Source organism: Cuculus canorus, chromosome 4, assembly GCF_017976375.1.
Source record: "Cuculus canorus isolate bCucCan1 chromosome 4, bCucCan1.pri, whole genome shotgun sequence".
NCBI classification, from domain to species: Eukaryota; Metazoa; Chordata; class Aves; order Cuculiformes; family Cuculidae; genus Cuculus; species Cuculus canorus.
Window position 1 is genome coordinate 50217048 of NC_071404.1, and position 21133 is coordinate 50238180.

Genomic DNA, 21133 nt, shown 5'->3' on the forward strand with positions numbered 1-21133 from the left:
AAATGATGAATAGGAGAATTGCTATTTATAACAAAGCAGCACCTAAAAGCACCAGCCATAGGATAAGGAATAGACATAGAAAAACTCATCCAAAAACCTTGCAACGAAGAGTATTTTTGTTCATGTTTTATGAGTTTGTGTATTTAAGTACCAGTGTACCTATGAAGATCATAGTCTTGCCAGCTAAAGGACGTCTTTTTGCATATATTTTTGAGTTCTTATGCCTAAAAAATATAATTAATATTTTTAATAATTATATTCATCAATGCTAGTTTGAAATCATTCAATTTCATTATTAATGATTTCATTTTTTAGTTTGAGAATGCAGTTCAGACACCATGTCATTTTGTCCTTGAGTTCTGGGTAAGAATCTCATTATGGTGCAACTTATGTAACACACATGCCTGCCTGCCAGGAATACGTTTCAGACCAGTAGCTTATTTGGTGACACATCATACCCAGACATACAAGTGGCAGATATTAATTCTTTCTACCAGCTTCTATGGCTTTCTGACTTCAGTAATCTACAAGTAATGCCATACTGCCCAAGACAGATTGGTAATGTGACTTTAATCAGTGATCACTTTCACATACATCAGGAAAAGGTGTAAAAAAAGTCAACATTTAGTATATGCTGAGCGGTCTGTCCTCTTTCTAGACATTTGTGGAGTTTGGGTATTTTCAATGGGGTTTTGGTGGCATGGGGGGTTGCGTTGTCTTTTCTTGTTGTTGTTAGTGTGTGTGCGTAGTTTGTGACTAATACCATGAGTAGAAAGATTTTAAATGCAACCCGAGTTTTTAGTTAACTAAGCAAATCTGAATAGGGCTATTATCTGTGCAATGGTACAATGTTTCTTTAAATTGTTTTAAATCCTTCTTTTCAACATTCATCCTATGGCAACACGAAATTTCTGTATTTTCTTTTTACCTCCTGCAGTTTCTTTTTAAAATTTTATGTTGCTACTTTCATTGACTATCTCCTGCTCCACTTTTAATAAGGAAGATGAGAGCGGAATTTTCAGATCACCATCTTTAACCTCTTGTTATTTCCATTACCATAAGAGTTGTTCTCTGTCTCTTCAATCCCTCTTGTTGCTCGTACTGTAATGCTTCTCTAATTCCTCACTACCATGTTTCAAGTGAAATCATTAAGCTTGACACAGTATTTTGCCTGTTCTTAATCCTCTTAGCCAGTTTTTGATCTGTGGCAGTAGTTTTCCTTGTACCTGTGATAACATTATTTTCTTAGCAGTCCCTTGAGAGCAATCTTGCCAGGAGCTCATTTTAAATCTAAAGAAATTATGTCACTTTCTCCCCTTTCTGCTGTTTTATTGATATACTCAAAGCATTTCCGGTATGGTTAGCAGTGGACATTTTCTCTTCCCAGGTTCTGTATTGACCAAGGAAGGACTTACACAGAGGGAGAGGCAGAGAAATTCAGGGCCTGAAAAGAGGAGCTGGAATTACTTGTTAATAAATTATAGAATGGAGAAGTCTGAATTCAGTATTCACCCTTCTTTGAGCAGGAGCTTGGACTATGTGACCTCCTGGAGTCCAATCCAACTCTACATACTCTGTGATTCTGTGATGTTTGAGAAAGACATTCATTTAGATGGGTATATAGATGTGAAATACTTGGACAACAACAACAACAAAAAAAAAAAAGTCCAGCATCAGTTTGGGTTTTATAAAAGAGAGTTGGCCCGATAACCCCAGAAGACCTTGAGGAAAGGAACCTTACTGTTAGCTTCCGTGCTGGTTTTGTAAACAAATCAAGACTCTGGATGCAGAGGTGGCGGGGAATTCCAGGGGTAAGCCATCCCATTGGTCCAAGTGTCAGCGCAGCTGAGGGTGGTTGCAATTCCCTCTGGAAGATCCCAGTCCTATGCCCAGGAAGATCTGCTGGAGTAGTATTTATTTTCTCAGAACTAGAATCAAATTCTGGTTGGAAGCTTTGCTCAATTTAACTGCTTGCAGCAGTTAATATGAGACATTTTAATGTAACATTTTAGTATTAAACATTAAAAAAGGTGGGAGATCAACACTTGCATTAGAATTAAAATCATGTTAGGAAGAGATTATTGGTATGTTCTCTGCAGTACTCTGCAGAAATGACAAGTGTGCAAACAGAGCAATTTGTTGCCACAGTGTTTTTTTTTTCCCTATGTAGTGGTCTTTGCTTCTGAAGGCATATATCATAACAATAAGTGATGTCTTCATAGCAGTAAACGGCAATTGAGAAGTAATAGAAATATAGGTTCTGATATGTGTTAGTCCTTTGTTTTTTCCCCATTGTTACCATCTTTTTGTAGTTTAGAAAACATGACAAATCTGTTAGACTGACTCGTTCTAGCGACCAGTAGAATTACAATAATTTCCTTTCTGAAAAAATTTTTTCTATGGTGATTTAATTTAACCATTTATAACAAAATGCTTTAGTTGTTTTACTGAAATTATTTCCGGTAACAAATTTGCTTTGTGAAAGAAAACGTGTCTTTTGTATTTTAAATGAATTTTCCCACAGTAAAATTTGGCTCATACCCAAGGTAAATACCATGCTAAACCACATTCTTTGCATCTTTATATGAAGCTGCAACTATTTGTCAGTTTATCAGTATCATATTTTTTTAATCCTATGAATTGAATTGCTTTTGTTTTCTATCTTGCAGCCTATCATAGATTCCTTTTCATTATCAGAGAGTTAGAGAATTGTTTATAATTGGAAACATGTCTTTCTGCAGGGCCAAGAGTTATTACCCCAGTGTAATCCTTTTTTAGAACTCCCAAATTCTTTTTTGAATTTGAAAAGTAGAAGAGTATATTCAATTTTAATATTTTAGCACTTTTTCTGTCTAAATGCTAGATGATTCAAGTCTACTTAAAGGTTCTTAACCAACAAAGAAAGTTGAAGTCTTTGAAAGAAGCAATTCTTCTATTAAGTCATATCCAGATGGATGTTGAAGTGATGTAGAAATGCATTTCTGAAATAATTGACATCTCAGTTTTTAACTGATGGGTGTTTTTCCAAGTAAAATTGTAGGTAGGTTGACTGCTCTAACTCAAAACAAGACAAAAGACACCTTGCTGTTAATCAAAAAAAGTATTTTGCTGCTGTCAACTTTGTTAAGCTGAGTAACTAGTGAAAGTTTTTGTAAAGCCGTAGTCTTTTCTCAGTGGCAGAGCCTTAGCAGTAAAAATGTGAGGCAACAGTTAGTGAATGAAGAGGTGACAAAAGAGAATGTTTATCTTCAGGAGACTTAGGTGGTGTTTGTTTGTGTTTCATTTACTACAAATATATCTTTACCTTTAGCGTATAAATTCAGATAAATTTGTGAAAATTAGAATGAGGTGAATCTCCTTTTCCCTCATCCTTGCTCTCTGCTGGGATGATCTAGATCGAACTCCCAGTGAAAACTGTAGTCAGTCATCTTGTACTCAGTGTGGTTTTGTTCCTTCAGGTAAAGCAAAAGGCCTACCCAGGACGTGAAATCTGATTTTGTTTAAGAAAATTTCATATTGAGGATATTAGAAGTGTTCAAGGATGATTCTGCATTTCTTAAAATATCATTAAGGACAGTTCCCTTGCAGAGTTAAAGAGTAGGCGGCATGAAACGCAGCAAATTTATGTAGTAGATTGATGCCTTTCTGCTGTTAAATTTACTATCCACACAGTGCATGCAAGCCAAATTTACTTCATTTAAGCAGCCAAATTGGCTCCTTCTCTTTCCGTTCTTGATTGTTCAGCTCAACCCATTGTGATCATTGTGCTGCAGAGGGTAGCTGTGCATCTCCTTATAAGCAGGTGTAGAGTCTGAGCAGTTCTTCCACTAAGTCTCTGAACTCTTCCATAGTACCATCGGCACCCTTTTCAGTGAAGGCATTTTCATAATGGACATTATAAATGTATGACTTATAACTCTGGAAGTTGTAAAGTTTAGATTTGTAAAGTGAGTCACTGATATCTGTAGACCTTTTGAGCAAGCTTGGCCAAGTTATTACATCTTTATGATTTCAAGTTCAAACCAATCAGAACAGTTGGGAACAGCAAATCCTGCCTTGCTCATGGACTGGGATCTGGCAAGGGTCAGTCCCTAAATAGTACCATGAAAAATACCTTTACTCATTCAATTGCAGCAGGAAACAAATGAAGTAGTCATTTGCGATCCGAAGGTGTGAGCCCAGGCCATATCAGCAGAGTAATTGACCTAGAATCCAGGCATATTGTTGGTTTTTATCTCTGTGGTGTATAAACAAGGAGCAAACTCCTCAATTGATGTCTTACTCTTCAGGCTGTTTACAGTTAACTATTATTTTCCTGAAATACATAGATACGTTCTGTAGTAGTAAATTCTTTACGAAGAAGCCAGTCAGTCATCGCAAGAACATTATTATAAATTTTGTGCTTTTCTGAGATGAAAGGGAGAAAGTCCCATTGTTTGGAAAAAAAAAATATTTTTAATTTTTGTGTTACCAAAGCAGATAGAAAGATTCTGCACTTTATCTAGAAAGGCTGGGGACCTAAGATTGTTGCTGGAGAATTAATTTTGTCTCATTTCCTAGTCTCTTTTGTAGTGGTGAAAGTAATATTTTAAAACTCTTCTGCATTTTATATTTAAAATAAAAAAAATAGTTAAGAAATCCCACTTATCTGTCTAGATTTCTGGCTTAACCTTGTGTTTTTCAACCTGCATGCCTTTGGGATGTAACCATCACTGTTGATTTATGCAATATTTACTGATCCCAGGACTACAATATCTTTGCTTTCAGTTTTTTGACCTTCCTACTGATACTGCGTATATTTGGCAATGGATATTTGTCATTCCTTCAGGAGGTAATTTAATTTTAACTTTTGTAAAGAAAAGAAACAAAACAAGCATTGACAAAACAAGCATTGACTATGATGGGGATTTGCTCTGTGAAGTGAAAGAAGGCATTCCCATGGCAAATGGAAGTTGAAGAAGTAGTTGGAGACTTCACTAAAAGGGAAAGGAGGAAATTAGCAGTAGGAGAGTTTAGGGGGAATCTGTACTGCAGAAACTTCTTGGATCTTCCCTCATGCTCCTCAGCATACACAGGGATTTCAGTCTATTTGTGCACCGAGAAAGGATGAAGATAGTGGCGTGAGGAACCTGGTCACATCACTAGAAACATGTCTTAAGCTCAATCTGAGAGAGGATTTTGTAGTAAGACACAAAATAAAATACAATCTCAAGGAGGAGAGCAGTAAGATCTGTTTAACTGAGGATTCCAGCCTAAATAAAGAAGTCTGTGAAACTGTGACGTTAAGAGAGAACAGTCTCCCCATCCCAGCCCCAGAAAGGTGATTGTTTTCAAGTAAATTGAGTACTATAGGATCGGAGTATTGTTCTTTAAAGATCCTGGGAAAGAACATATTGTACTGGAACTCAAAAGGCTGAGCTGGTAGCAGAGAGGCTGCCTCCTGTGTTGTAAGAAGGTTAGTATTTTAAGGCGATGCCCATGCATATGCATAGGCCCTGAACTCACAGTATCTCCTTTAAAAACCTTCTAGAGTAAGTAATTCCGTTGACACTTTACTGCACAGACATTTTCCAGACATAAATATATGATGACCACTGACATACATGTGCTTGAAACCATAGCGTTTTCAAAACGTTTAAGAGTTTTAATGCAAGTTTAATAAAGATTCATAAAAGACTCATGCTGTCTTTAATCGATTGCAAATGCTTATAATTACCTCGAGGCTGTTTTCAGCTGCCTGATGACTGTAATATTCTCAAGTCTGTCTCCAGACAGTCTTAAAAATGTTTATAACTCATCTGGCTCTTTGCCAACTTCCTGTACTCATTTACTTTCCCGTGCCTCAGTAAACATATAATTAATTCAAGTTTATTATTGAGCTTCTTTTTTTCCCCATTAGTATTTATTATGTCATTTAGATAAGGAAAGGAACATGTATTTTTCATCTGTGTAACTTTAATGTATCAATTATATTGCAAGTTAGCAGCTGTTTGTGAGGACTTTTTTAACAACTGGCTTTCGCTGGTTGACATTACCACTGGAGATTGAATATATTGAATATATTTTGATTGACTTAAAATTGTTCAACTTCTGAGATAACTGAACTATTCCATAAAAATTCTCTAGTGGAACAATTGCCACGTTTCTGCTTTTTAACCTTGTAATAGTTGGGGAAACATGTTCTAGGAGCTATAAGTGAATGTGTAGAAAGCTAAGAGAGGGGTTGTCATTTGCTCGTGTTGCTGCCTTTAAGGATGGAATGGATAACACTATCAGTGTTGTGTTAGTAAGGAAGGAAGACCCAATCTTTTATTGTATCTAGAATTCCAGTGCTGATGACCAATAAAACTGTAGGTGTTCTCCTAATATCTGTGTAATGGGTAATCACTGTAAATGAGGAGCTATCTCAGTTTTGCAGAGGTATGAGATTTCTTTCCTATATACGAAGTCTGCAAGCATCAGAAGAAAAGTGACATATTAAGAATATTTGATTACATGAAACTTGCACGGATCGTCACTACCGTTCATCAAGTGTTTTTCGTCTCTCAGCACATTGTTTTGATATCTTCTCAGAAGTATTAGAATTGAATTTGTAAACATATATTTTGGCAGCTAAACGAATGAACAGTTATCAAACAGGGAAACTATTGTACAAAGTAATTGGCTTGTTGAATGGAAGAAATTATACCGCAATTGGAAAAAAGACACGACGTAGGCAGAATAACATCATAAATGTCAAGTAGTATCATAAACTGAAAAGATTACTTCTCTCTCAGAGTTTTAACCAGTCAAGAAAAAGACGAAGCAGAGAGACGTGAAAAAAACTAGAAAATATGTATCAATTTCTAAATCTTAGTTTATCAGCATGTTTTCATAGCTTATGTTACTCAGCACCAGTCCACTCATAAAGTATTCTTGTTTCCATAGTGTAAACTGTTAATCAACTGAAAAAAATATTGAGGAGCAGTTTGATTCACAGTCATGGAAGAGTTTGTCTTAAGTAAGATTATCAGGAAGTCTGTAAGGATTGCCACTTTGCTCTTCCTCACCACCTCCTTGGAAGGGAATGCATGGTTCCTCATGCATATGAAAACCAACAGGGAGCAAGTAGTGACCTGCAGGGAGAGTTGGTGTATCATACAGACAGAAGTATAGATTAATTGCTACTAAATGAAGGCATATATCTAGGCAGAGATATAGAGCTCTGTACTCTTGTACCGTTATATAGGATTTCAGTAAAATATTTTTAAGTTTGGCATGATTTTTAATGGGAGAGTAAACGCTGAAGATAAACAGCGCTATTATTTCTAAGTATCTTGTTATTTTCATTGGAGGCACTGAGTAGGAAAACTACATTTCTTTGCAAGAGGTTGTTTTACTCAAAGACAACTCCTAGAAGTCTTTGGAAATCTCAAATTCAAACTGTAGTCAAAAAGAAATTGAATGAAAACGTAGAAGGCAGGTTACACAGCCAAAAGTATATGATTATAGAATATATATCCTTGTCAGCCTTTACAAGTGACGGGTGATCACAATCTGATTCCCTTTCTGTTTTTGAGAGCTAAGGCCACAGCTGATACTCTTAAGAATTAGTTCTAGCTTCAGTTTTATTTATCCTTATTATTCTTTGCTTTTTCTCTCTTGTTCTTTCCAGTTAAAAAACTGAGGAACTCTGAGGAAAAATCTTGTGTCAATCACTAGTAAGCTTGGAAACGTCAAATCTTGCAAGAATTAAAATCTCAAAAGTTAATACCTCTTCCCAGCATTGATTCAAGTACTTGAGACTATCTGTATTGATTTTTCTTATTTAAAGGGTAATCTCTAATAATTTATATATGGTATGAAACAAAAAGTAGCTAATACCAATGGCATTTGAATGATCCTTTAAAATAATGGTTACATAAACATTTCAGTAGTGCCACAGTAGTTCATACTGAACAACAAAATTGAAGTGACTTGTTTTTATTACAGTTTGAAAAGGAAACATCTTTAAAAAGGGGGGGATGTATATAAATATAGTTTTCTTCCTTTTGCTCAACTGGATGATACTAAGAAATTTGAGAAAAAATGTCTCTTTTTTGGATGTTTGAAAATTCATAAAATTGCAAGCAAGGGAGGAAAAATAATCATTGTTATAATTTGAAAATTTTCAGTTTCCCCCAAGAAATATCATCCCCAGTTGTTAGGTTGCAGAAATTTTGATAATATAAATGAGATTTCATATGCAATTATGCATTTAAGCTTGAATTTGCTTATAATGAGTTTGAACTACTGCTATGTTCTCTGAAGCTATATCATCCAGCTGAAATACTTCAGGTAACCGCTCTCTCTCAGTTCCCAAATGCTAATGTGAAAGAGCTATGTTGATGGGTTTTTTTATTTGCTCATTTTACTTTAGAGGTTCACTGAATTACATATAAGCTAATGAGAGGGAATCCCATTGCTGTGAAAATGGAATGAAGGACTGTTATTGAATCATCATGCTAAATTGTTATTTTTCTTGGTTTAGATCATAACCATGTTAATAAATATCAACATATTCACGGGAATGTGAATATTTTACTCAAGGTTTTAAGCAGAGCAGTGGCACCGTGAGAGTCCAGCTGGAGCTGCACATCTCCCTTGTGTATAATGTGTTTTCATAATTGCTAGTTGCTGTCATGTTAGCCATCATTGTTTAAGGAGGAATCACTGTGCTGAGCTTATGAAGCTTTCTTGATAAGAATTGGAGCGGTGTCATTTGTTATACAATGGCTTTTCTCATCAACTCTACAAATGAAGTGATCTTTTGTGTAAATCAGCCAGTGAATATTTATGACAGGTGCATTCACCTTTACTGCTACAGCTGAATCAGTTGGTATTTATCGCCTGGATACTGTGAGGAAAATGTTCTTGGATCTAAAATGGTATCAGAGGGAGAGTGAACTAATGACTGTAAACCAGGTTTGAGATAACCAGTGTGCTGAGCAAGTGCCTTTTAATTTAGGTAGAATATAATGATAGAGGTGGATTTATTTTGTGTAGCTTAAAACCTCACTGCATACTGGTTTTCCTACATGAACCCAAGCATAGTTTGCTCTAAGATGCCCTGATCATTAGGCTTTCCCAGAGATGGATTAGGAGACTTGTTTTGTCTGAAATTATTCCTCTGCATAAAAACAGAGATAGCAAACTAAAGTTACATAGGGCCAGAGAGAACAAAAAAGTCAGAGGAACTTCAGTGATAAAAAACCCTTGTGAGAGGACTGCATCTTATATTTTTTATATTAAGATCAGGTTGTGAAAGTCAGGAATCTTCTTCTTCCGAGTTTATCGCATATACAGTGTAGAGACCTCAATGAAAAGAGAGCAGAGACAATTTCTCCTGTTATGTAGTATTGAGGAAAGCTGAGGATTTTAAATCCTCTTGATCTTCTGAGAAATACTGGCTCCTTTTCCCAGTCACCTTGGCTGCGTATATTTTCTGCCATGCAGCTGCTGAGCTTTTCATTAAGTGGTGCTATTGTTAGTGTTAGCTGAGGTTTGAGTGTCCCTGCCAGGTTGGTCATTTAGGGAGATTGAAGTGTAGGACCCATAGTCTGTGAAGGATGCTTAGGTCTGCTCTGAGCATGCTCTGCAACAGCATTTAATATACTTGCCTGATTCTTGTGGTTTTTTCCAGTATCAAAAGGATTGTTTCAGTGCTTGTATGCAATTTGACTTGAACTTCATTTTCTGAGTTCTCTCTTAGCTCTTGTTGACCATAACTGACACAGTAAAGACAAGTGGTAAAGCTGGCATCTGAATCCAGATCTCAACGTGAGTAGCGTTATGCTGAGTACTTGCATTTGAATGTGTCAGTCACATCTTCAGATCCTAGGATGATATGGGCCTTGAGCTTACCCACACAGGACAATCTGCACATGCACCTCAGCTGAGGCTGCAGCCAGTCTGGGGTGTCCAGTGTTGGAATGTTTCTGGACCAGTGGTGCAGTGTTAGACCTTCCTATAGACCTGTGCCTCGTAGTGGCGTAGTTATGTATGTGTAGTCAGGGAAGGTCATTTCCATCAGAGTCCTTGATAAATTTTGCTTGCCTTCCTCTTTGTTTATCAAACTTTCCAAGCCAACTTCACAATCTCTTAGATCGGTCATAATTTTGGTTGAAAAGAGTATGTTAGACAATGTTTCTTTTAATTTTCCTAGTTTAACCTTACAGTTGATGCTGGGTATCTGATTGCAGAATGGTACTATGTTGTTGTGTACACACATGTAGAGTGGAAGCAGTGGCTGTGCAGTGAAAAAAAGGGAAAATGCAATGCTAACTAATAGTGACACTGAGTTGGGAGAGGAGATAACAGCTTTAGCGTTGGTCTGTCTCTGTGTGGTAACTTTGGATTTCATCAGCAAGGAGGATAATTAATACTGGTAATAACAGGCAGATCTTTCGCATTTGTGGAAATGACTGTGACTCATCTGATTTAAATAGAAAATAGAAATGCATTTTCTGGCCAGGCAGCAGGTTGGCTAGCAAATTCAGGGTGAGAAACACCTGTCTTCCAGACATGAACAGTCCTGTGTCTCCACAGTACAGCCATCTGTGCCACAGGTTGCGTGCCAGATTTTGCTGCAGAAGGAGTTTATCTATTAGAAAGATGATTCCACAGTGCACTGTGGATATGTGCCACCTTCAGACAATCCACACAGGACAGATAATGCAGCCCATTCAGTGGCAGTATCTGTCCTTTGGCATTCGCTTTGGATGTGACCATTGCTAGTGACTTGCTGCTGAAATACTGGAAGCACCATCATGATTTAAACAGAATTTAAATAGCAGGGTGGTTTTATGTTCTCTCTGATATTTCATAGGAGCAGGTAAACATCACCAAAACCTCCATTCTTCTACTGCATATGATGAGGTGTAAACAAGCCCATATTTATTTCCTGCCCACAGCTTTGTGTTGTATCAGTGCTGAAGGCAGAAGTAGTAAAGAAGTTTTATGAATCTTGCTTTGTTAACTTTTTCATTAGAATGGTCCTGTTTTCCTAAAAGCGTATCACATGGCATATTGTTGGTGTGGTCACCTAAAAAATGCAGAACTGTAGGATAATACTGGACCTTTGTGCCTTTTATCCTTTTATTTGGTGAAGATTCATTTCATTGTTTATATTTGCAGATTGTGGCAAACAGAGCCATTTGACCCCATAATCTGGCTTCTGGGATAACACAGATTATAAAAATATCAGCCAATAACTTGTGTTTTTCTACATTCAGGTCAAGCAAAATTACGTTCTTGTTTTGAAATGTAAACATATTTATTGTTTGGTGGTTCCTGCTTACCCAGTCCTTGTGTTGTAGGAGGATATATGGATTTATGCTATAGGATTTAAGTTTTAAGAAAGGATTTCATAACCTACTCCAACTGGTCAGTTTTTATTCCATTTGTCTGGATGCTGAATAACACTCAGCATGGGTGAGCCTTGGAAACTTTAGCAGGGGTTAAAGTGGAAAGAAGTTATTTTATCATTTGCATAAAGCAAGGCATATTTGTAGCAGTTCAATTAATCTTGATGCTTCTTAAATTGGTATTTAAAGTGCAAAAAACATTCGAACATCTCTGATTAGACTGAATTTAATTTTCCTGATTTAGATATTAAATAGAAGCTGTAATTAGTATCTGATTCTCTTATGGAATTTTATTTTTAGGGTAAGCCTGTATTTTATTCATGTGTAAAATATTCGTCAAGTGTTTAGTAATATTGGTATTTCAGCAGTGTCTGAGGAATGGGGTTGCAGTGCTGAATGCTTAAAATGGCCTAAAGTACCATTTCTTTCCAGTTGATGGTATTTTAGAGCTCTAGACAAGCTGCCCAACTTGCTGGGTATGACAGTTCAACTTCTAAGACTAACTCTGTTGAATTATTTTGGAGGACTGTTTGTTTCTAAGCTATGACACGTCTATTTCTTTATAATTTGAATTATCTTGGTAATCTGATGCTGAAGAAAGATGACTATCTGTAATACTCTCTAGTCAGTACATCTCTGCTGGGAAGACAGGCAGAGCATTTTCCCTACCATGGAAACTGAATGCTGTTTTCCTTATGCTTGTGTTTGTTGCTGAAAATAAGCAGATCAAGGTGCAAATGTCTAAGCCTCAGATCTTCGTGATAGAACTGCTAGACTTCTGTGTAACCCAGCACTTCTCAAATAGCTTATATTACCAAAACCTGAAGTCAAATGCCAAAATCACCTATGTTTGTCAGAATCTTTAAACTTCGGAGTGTGTTGGGGCCCCCACAAATCTTCAAATGTCTAGCTCGGTAAAAAGATTATTCGCTAGGCTTGGAAAAGAGGAAAACTTGACTTTAGTTTTAGTACAACACTTCCGGTAAACGCAGTGTAAAGGTTTCTAGCTCAGTTATTCCCAGCTTTTGCCTGAAGGCCCATCATGTCTGGATGCTGGAGTATTCTTGCTTGGCTCCCTTTGGGCCAGATAGTGTTGTACATCTGCCATGGTCAGACCTTAGTTGCTTAGTTGCAGATCTTATGCATTTGGTATCACATTTCCCATATGAAATTCATATGTGACATCTCCATAGTCTTCTTTGTGGGTGTATCACACAGTTTCTTTGTCATGTTGCTGATGCTTTGCTGGGAGGGCCAGAGAGTCACATAATTCTCCCCCTGCAGCTTGGACCTCTGGACAAGTTTGCCTCGTGTTTGCAGGACTGACCACAGTTGAGTGCTGGTAGCACTCCTGTCTTTCAGGCTAGCGGAGAGTGCCAGGCTCTAGGCATTTTTTTTTGGAAAATGTTAGAAGACTTTCACACAATATTTTTTTCCAAAAGAGAAAAGATTTTCATTATTTCCTCTGGTCTTGAAATGAGTTTCCTTTCTTCTAAAAGCTGTCGCCTGTCAGTGTACCTTTATGAGAACATAGCTACTGCAATCCTGATAAAGTAAAGAACAGCTGCATGCTCCGCTCTTCTCTGTGGTTTGTCTTAGGGTTACCCTGAGCTGTTGTAAGTGCCAGCACAGTGTCACTCGTATCACCTGAAAAACAGACCACCCCAAAGGCCAGCTGAGACCCCTTTCCTGTTAGAGTTTCTGGCTGTTCATGTAACATCTCTTCTAGGGCTTAGAGTCTCAGGTATCTCTGCAGTCTGCTTTCAGTCTGATTTTCCAGCCTTTTGTTGTCCTCTTGCATCACAAGTATGAACGCTTTTGAGATTCTTCATGCCATATTGACTCATCCTATGTTAGGATTAAATAAAGCCTTCCCTCTGCCCCCTGTATAAGAAAGGCAGGGAGTAGGGGAAGATGATAGATGAGGATGAAGGGTCTTAAGAGTAGCCAAACTGTTGGAAAATTTAATTGGAAGCTTTCTCAAATATGAGATGTTTCATGAAGAAAGAAATGTGATCAGTCTGTGGCCTCAGGTTTGGCCATTCCCCTGAGAAACAAGGGATCAAGACAAAGAACTGATAGAACATCAGTAGTGTAGGGGGGAAGCAGAAAAGGAACTGCAATCCTCAGGGGATGGAATCAAATTCCATGCACCTAGGAGAGACCAGATTTTGTGTTCTAATGGGAGAAATATGTTTTGGTGGTTTTTAACCACAAATGCTGTCCTAAACCTGAGGAACCTTTATTTTTAAAGAACTGCTTCTTCAGAAATTCCTTTTTATGTTGGGCGCTACTGGCTTCCTTCTTTTTCTTTTTTTCCCCCATAACTAGTGCCTGTGCCAGGCAGTGTCTGCGGTGTCTGTTTTGTGTCTTGTTTCTCTAAATGAGATCGGATGGGTGTACAGGAGGATGGCATGACAGCAGGGAAGTAAGGATGTCGTGCTGAACATCCTCTGGGAGAGGAGGTCTGAGCGACTGCCGGGGAGCAGAGTCTCATCAGGGAACCGATGACTTAGCTCCAGAAAAGAGATTGAGAAATCACAGCTTTGGGTAGGGGTTAGACAGTGAGGACTTGGTGAGTCTGGAGGGACTTTCCTGAGATCCAGTAGCCTGTACTCTGACTTATGAGGTCATTGAATTATTTTGAATTGAATCTAAAGTTTGGGGGGTTAGGTGAAGGCATTCAAAAGAACAGGAGAAAAAAAACTACACAGGCTTTTAGCTCACTTTTTTGGAATTCAGTAGTGGAAAAGGCCTTTCAAATCATCGGAGCGCTTTAAGGTAGCATCAGAGTGTAAGAGTACACAGCCATTTCAGCTTTAGAGACATTAAAGATACTACAAGCTGGACAGTGAACACAGCATATTGCTGATTTATGTTTCCTTTCCAAGTCATTTTTAAAGAAGAATTTACTCAAAGTGAGCCAGACTAGAGCAATTTGCTGTGGAAGAACTTGTTAAATTCAGCCAGCAGCAGCAGCAGTATCAGATGTGAGCAGGCAGTACCATTGCAGCTGGATGTCTGGCTTTCACTTTGGTCTTGAAGGAAATAAATAGCTGTGCAATTTATAACAACATTAAGACTTTTTGGTGAGTGAGCAGCCCACGCTTCACTTAGATATATTAGGCTACGTAGTGTTGCAGTGGATAACATAATTTTGAGTTCTGCAAAAGAAAGCAATCTACTTGTTTCCCTTCTCCCTTTCTATTGTCCAGTGACAGCCGTTATTCAAAGGAGGCACTGTTTGCTATGGTCATCATGGCTTCACTGGTCTTTCTGGATTTTCATGTGAAAGTCCTTTAAGAAAGATAAGGAAAAAGTGTGATGACTGAATGACCAAAATAAGAAAGTTGTTAGAAATATCTGTAGATTTATTTTCTAGTTTTTCTTTCGGGCAGTAGCTGATATGTGGTCATTCTTTCTCCTGTTTCAGTACTTTAAGAAATACCATGAGTGTAGCTCAGGAAGAGCTCTAGTAAATATTAAGTGAAAGCCCATTGTGGTCTCCCTCACACTGAACAACACTTCTGTGACATAAATTGAACAATTATTTGTGTCATTTTTTTTTCTACTTATGAATTAACATCTTGTCTGGCTTTTGGTTTTTCTAGATATCCGTGGAATACAAGAGTTTTTGGACAAAGTATCTCAACAGGGAATGGACGTAGCATTACAGAAAGTAGAAAACAACATCAATAAAATGATCACGGGGCTCTTTGCCACTATGCGAATAGAAGAACTGAACCGCTACCGGGATACTCTGAGGCGGGCTATTCTTATAATGAACCCCTCAACAGCCAAATCATTCATAACAGAGGTATGTGTTTATTACTAGTAACCTCTTGTTTAGTTGGCCAAGGCTGCAGCTGTTTCTCAAAACATTCTTTTTATTTGACTTCATAAAAACAGTCAAACAAAAAAAGTCCACAAAACCTTCACCAAAAAATTAAATATTCTCTCTTCAAAGATCATCTTGCAAAGATTTTTTTTCATCCATGTGCATGCAGAACAGTATAACTACATTTTGCATGAGCAAAAGCATTTAGAAATATGCAGAAGAAGTAGCCCTCAAACTTCTATTTGAAGTTCCTAGGTATTGTTTTGCTATTTCTTGCTGATTTTGTCACTCATTAAAAGGCTTTTCAACTGAAGATATTATTATTTACATATATATATAAAATATGTACTTGTGGATAAAATGTTTTTACCTGATTGACATTTCATTTTTTATATAAAATAATGTTTGATAATAATCTGTTATTACCATTGAGTAGCAGTAAACTAATGGAATTTTTGAAGGTTGGATGTGAATGAGGAATTTGAGACAATAGGCTAAAGTTATGCTTATGTTTTTAAATAAAATCTGCAAGCACTATGGACAGAATTTTTACAAAGCTCTTCAGGATTTAAGAGACAGAAGATTTACGTGTTGCCTTCAACTGTGACTTGCGTAATTTTTTTTTAGATGAGTGGCATGGCTCTTTTTGTACAGCACTGTGCTGTTTCAGATGTGGTTTTTTTTACATGCCTGTATAGACTTCATCATCAACCAATGGTTAACAATATATATGTTTTTCCTGTTGCACAGAAATACACTTTCTGCAATAATTTCTCTTTACATCAATTTGTAACTTGCATTACTTTTCTTTTATTCTTTCCTGTTGCCTAAGTCTTCACAAAACGAGGCTTAAAAGCTAACTGTGCGTAAATAGTAATCTCAAGTGTATGCCCTGTAGAAACAGTAGTTAGAAGAGAGGGGGGTTGTTTCTCTTCAATTTTTTATTTTGCATTCTTGGTGGTTTTTGGCTAGGATTCTGCTGTCCACATACACATTGGAGTATTCTGAGTAATGAGGGCATGTTTTACATATGTTACACAAATGTTGGGCATGTTTTAGATTGCTCTGCACTGTTTTCATCACCTAAGTCTCAAATGTTCTAATTTTTTGGTAAGTGGCACTGTAAGATATTATACATTTCAACCTAAAAGCAGCACATTCAGGGGTCTAACTGTAATAACTTAGAAAAACAAAACTCCTTTATTGTTCCAAAAGGGAAACACACCTTTTATTAAAAAAAATACACTTGATCATTTATCTTTACACACTTGAGCACAGTAGCAAAGTCACTGTCATCTTTTCAAGTTGCCGTGTATGTGTTGTGAGGAAAGTAGATAGTTTATTTTAGAGTTCTCACTTGGACATTGGCCACTCAAAATTAACCAAAATCCAATTGAATGAAACCCAGAATGCTTCCCCCCTCAAAAAAAACCCAAAAAAAAAACAAACACCAAAGTAAACTTCAACAACAAAAAACTCACAATGTTTCTCCTTTCCAGGAGACTAAGACTACCAGGAAAGGTCTTTATCTTCTTTTGTGAGTGGAGTTCAAAGAGAGAGTCTCACATCAGGCACTTCGTTAAGGGTTTTGCCAGCATAACAGTGTTTATGTGGATTAAGACCTGTGACTGGTAAAACTGACCACAGGAGCCTCTCCATAGGAAGAGTTATTCAAATAAAAGTATGCTTACTCATGTGCTTTATTTCTGTTGGTGGCAGGGAATGAACTACACAACAATTATGCTCCAGCACTCAGCCTTGCCGATGGATATTAAAACCTGTTATTTTGCAGTTGAAACAGCCACTGTACTGTATGGGCATATGAGATATAAAGGCTATGGACTGCCAATGGGTTAATATTCCTGAACAATTCAAGTATGGGCATGATTCTTCCAAAGACTGTGCCTTATGTGTGATCAGTGCCTTATATGTGAAATTCAGTTTAACATAGTGGATTTAGCATGAGAAACTTACAAAATAAATAAGAACAATTGTGTATATAGACAAGCCCTTGGTTTTGTTTTTGGTTTTTTTGTTTTTTTTTTTTTTTATTATGTAGACAAGCCCTTGGGAGGGGGGTTTATTGCTTTTCTGCCCAGGAGATATTTTTGGCTGTCTAGTTGGATTCAGCTGTCAGTCTTTCTCCCCAGACCTCAGATAGTCTCTGCTGTTTCATTCCTTCTTAGACTACTGATTTAGCTGAACCTTCTCAGTGTTTAGCCGAGAAGAGGGTTCATTCACTCTGCAACAGCTGTAGTAAGCGTGGGCTTGATTACTATGCAAGAAACAACTTTTCCAGGGTAAATAGTCAGACACTGGCCTGTGTAAATAGGCAGTCTGTAAACTGGAGATTCCTTGTGGTAGAATTTATCTTTCTTCTGATTGTTTAAAATTCTAATTTTTATGTAAGAACATTCTGGTTCTGAATTCATTTATTTATTTTTTAAAGCAGCATTATTTTTCTTAAGTTAGAGCCATTCTTTCTATCCAGCTTTTGTATCTCTAGAGGTTGCAGAGATGAGACTTATATAGTCAAGAAAATGGAGATTAATATGTAAATACACTGTTCTGGCTACAAAGATAAAATCCCACCCTCTCTTTAACCATTATGTTTTAATTTGCTCTCTGTAGGGCATGGAAAGCAGGACGCTTGGGAGCAGGTATCACAGCATCTCTTCTTACTGGCTAAAGGATTAATGTAAAGTTAGAGGGAGGGGCCAGCCAAATCCTCTAATGTTCTTTATTGTTTTGAGCTGAAGGTAGAGGTGCAGAAGAAAAAAAAATCTGGATTAGTGACATTCAACGGGGCTAAGGAGTGCAGAGATATGGAGCTAGTGGAAATTGGGATCTTTCCCCAGAACAATTTGTGACACCATGTGGGAAAATACTTTGCCAGGGATATATTGGTGACTTGTTCAGTTTTATTTCAGTAGGATGAGGTCTTTCTGTGCAGTGAAATAGTCAGATCCCACAGGTGAAGCAAAATATTCCCACTGAAACTTTCGTGATTACTGAAAAGTACCTCAGAACCAACCTTTCTGCATAAAAATTGCTACACTCTCTGACAGCACTGGTGATGGTTCTGAGCTGTGTGCCACTTATTTGCTTTATATTTTGGGGAGGAGGTTTTTTGCATGTATTCTACTGATCTGTGGCAAACTTGCAGGATATGAAAAGCCTTATAAGGGAAAAGAAAAAGGACTAGGATCTCCTTCTCATCTCAGCATGAGAGTGAAAATCCACCGTCAAGTGGTGGAAAACAAAAGTAGAAAAAAAGACAAAATATCCTCTGGTGCTTTAACAAAAGAGCAGGGGCTCTTTGGGCCAAGAAATTCCCAATCATCATTTCAGCTTTGGCAGGAATGCATCTTAAAACAACAGTAGGAAAGACTTAGGAAAGGGAAGAGAGAAACTACTACTGTGTTGAGCCCGCCTTGCAAAGTGAGGACTTCTAAAGCCAAATGTGAGAAGGCAGGGAAGGAGGAGGAACAGGCCAGGAAACTCAGATTGCAACAGAAGTTGTAAGGACAGAAATATGAATGTGTTCTTCTGTACAAAGACTCTAGGAGCTGATAACAAGACTACAAGGGAGGAATGATGCAGCTAATTTGGGTTTTTTAGATATAGAGGAAAATTATATCAATTAGGGGAAAATTTTAAGCATTGAAAATCCAGTAAGCCATAGGTGACAGAGCCCTAGCATCAGCCAGGGATTTTGCTGGAGTTTTGATAGGCAAGCTCTGGAAGGCCTTGGTCTAGGAGCTGAAGATAGCTGCCACCTCCAGCTGTCAGTTCTTCCCCTCGATACAAGGATTACCACTGCGGCAGCAGAATCAGTAGATGTGACTGTACACGTTTCTGCCCTTTGTTAGGTCCCTTTTCTTAATTCTGTTGCAGGGGTAGTGACCTCGTAAAGAAGTGAGAACACTTTTTAACTGCAGCAGCAAGATTTAGCAGTTTATCTAGCAAAAATTTCAGAGCATTGGCAACCTGTCTCAACCAACAAAGCTGTTGTGAGGGCTTTAGTATTTCCAGCCATCAGTGCAGTCAGCATTTTCAGCTTCCAGACTGGAGAGAGTACTGCTCTTCAGCTTACTGTACACTATAAGTTTCATGTAATTAAAAATATTAACTTTTTATTATTCCAAAGGCTCCATTCTGCAATAAACTTGAAAATACTGAGCCCAGTAATGACAGGATTTTATTGGAAATGCTTACTGTTAAACATCTATTTAAAGTTAAGCTCACATGCATCACAGAACTGGGTTATAATTATTTTAAAATGTACATTCAACAAAACTAGTAGCTGCCAAATCTGAGTCGTAACAATACTTGTGTGTTTTCCTGCATGTATGCAGACGTGCTTGTTGCACCAGCCTCTGTAGGTGTGAGTTTTAAGGCATTTGTTCAATCTACTACTCATGACTTTTGCAAATTAAAATGTATTCTTTTCTACCCCAGGCCGGTGCAGGACAGTACTAAGATAGGGTTAAGTTGGATAAAGAGAAGCTACACTACTAGTTTCATGAATAAAAGATATCTTTGTAAGTGAAATGTTAAAATAGACAGGGAAGATAGAATAAAGCATATAAACGAAGTAATGAAGAGTTCTTGCCATGTAGTGGGCAAGTGAAAAAAAAAAAAGAGAAAAGTGGATGTTTAAGGAAGAAATTTAATTTAAAAATACCTTATGTTATTGAAACATGGTTTTTTTTCAAATTGTTACTGTGAATAGAATGAGAAGTAACATTAAATCTGTGAAATGAGATTGTTCCCATTGGCGGGTGTCCTGTTCTTTGTTATATTTGATTGTTATTCCTCTGTTGAAAAGAATAGGACATTTTAAAGTTACGTAGTTGAAAAAATGCATTGTTTTTCATATAGTGATATTGTTTTACGACATTTCAGCTTTATCTCTGTTCATGCAACAATCACAAAACATTTAGGTCTAAAGACAGGGATTTGCTTTACTGTTGAATAGCACTCTAAGCAACTTCTTTGCTCTGAGTTAGGAAAGGCTGTTCAACTACTCCACAAAGTTTATTCTGCCTTTGTGTCCAAAGTTCACGGGAGCTCAGTCTTTGGTTTTTTTAAATGTTATCCTGTGATGCAGTGATCATTGGGTTTTACATGTGCCCTAAGGAATGTTATGATGGTATTTGGCTCTTTTGTTCTTTTTTCTCTTTTTATTAATAAAGAAAATGATCCTGTCTTTAGTCAAAAGCATGATATACAGACTTGAGGTGAAGTGAATGCACCTGAAATTAGGAGTTAATAATTTGATGCACCTGGGCTCTACTTCCATTGAAGCCTGCAGCAAAAATTCTGTAGTCTCCAGTGGGAGTTTTGTTTTGTTCAGAAGTGGACAGATAAACATAGTGAAGAGAGGTGGAAGAGTCTAGCCAGTTATCAAGTCCATGTAATTAGTTCTGGAGGAGATGTTGTCGTCTAATGCATGCCTTAACTGCCTGGGCTACGTGACACCTTACCTCTGTTTCCAGCACAGTTGAATTTGTAGCCCAACTATTAGATGCTCTTTGCCACAGATTCCTCTTTAAAATCTTGTAAATCTGAGATTTTGATCTTCTGCCATTTAAAATCTGCTGGTTTGCCCTTTAGATATGTGCCGTTGTCTGCCAGTCCCAGGTACATTCAGGAACAAGCATCAAATTGGGATTTAGGAAAGCTGGATTCTCTTCTTCTGCCTTGTGAATGTGTTACTGAATCACACTTTATTACTTCTTCCCTTGATAAAACTAATGCCTGCATACCTGTGTGTAGTGCCTAAGAGCTAAATATTTTGTGTACATTTGGTGTACCTCCATATGTTTTCTGCAAAATAAAGGCATGCTCATCTGCCATCTAAAACCCATCCTGAGTTTCATATTTTTAAATGAACTCCGCTGCCTCA

The 21133-nt window shown here is 37.4% G+C and overlaps 1 protein-coding gene across 6 annotated transcripts in view; it reads left to right on the forward strand.

Annotated features, from left to right (window-relative positions):
* GRID2 (glutamate ionotropic receptor delta type subunit 2) overlaps positions 1-21133 on the forward strand; it is a 727507-nt gene that overhangs the window by 418991 nt on the left and 287383 nt on the right. For all 6 annotated transcript variants that reach the window (XR_008449796.1, XR_008449797.1, XR_008449799.1 and 3 more), the window contains exon 4: positions 14996-15201. Coding sequence is in view for 1 of the 6 variants with exons in the window: in XM_009562749.2 (XP_009561044.1) it covers positions 14996-15201 (206 nt within the window). In the remaining 5 variants the exon portion in view is untranslated. The remainder of the gene's footprint in view (positions 1-14995; positions 15202-21133) is intronic.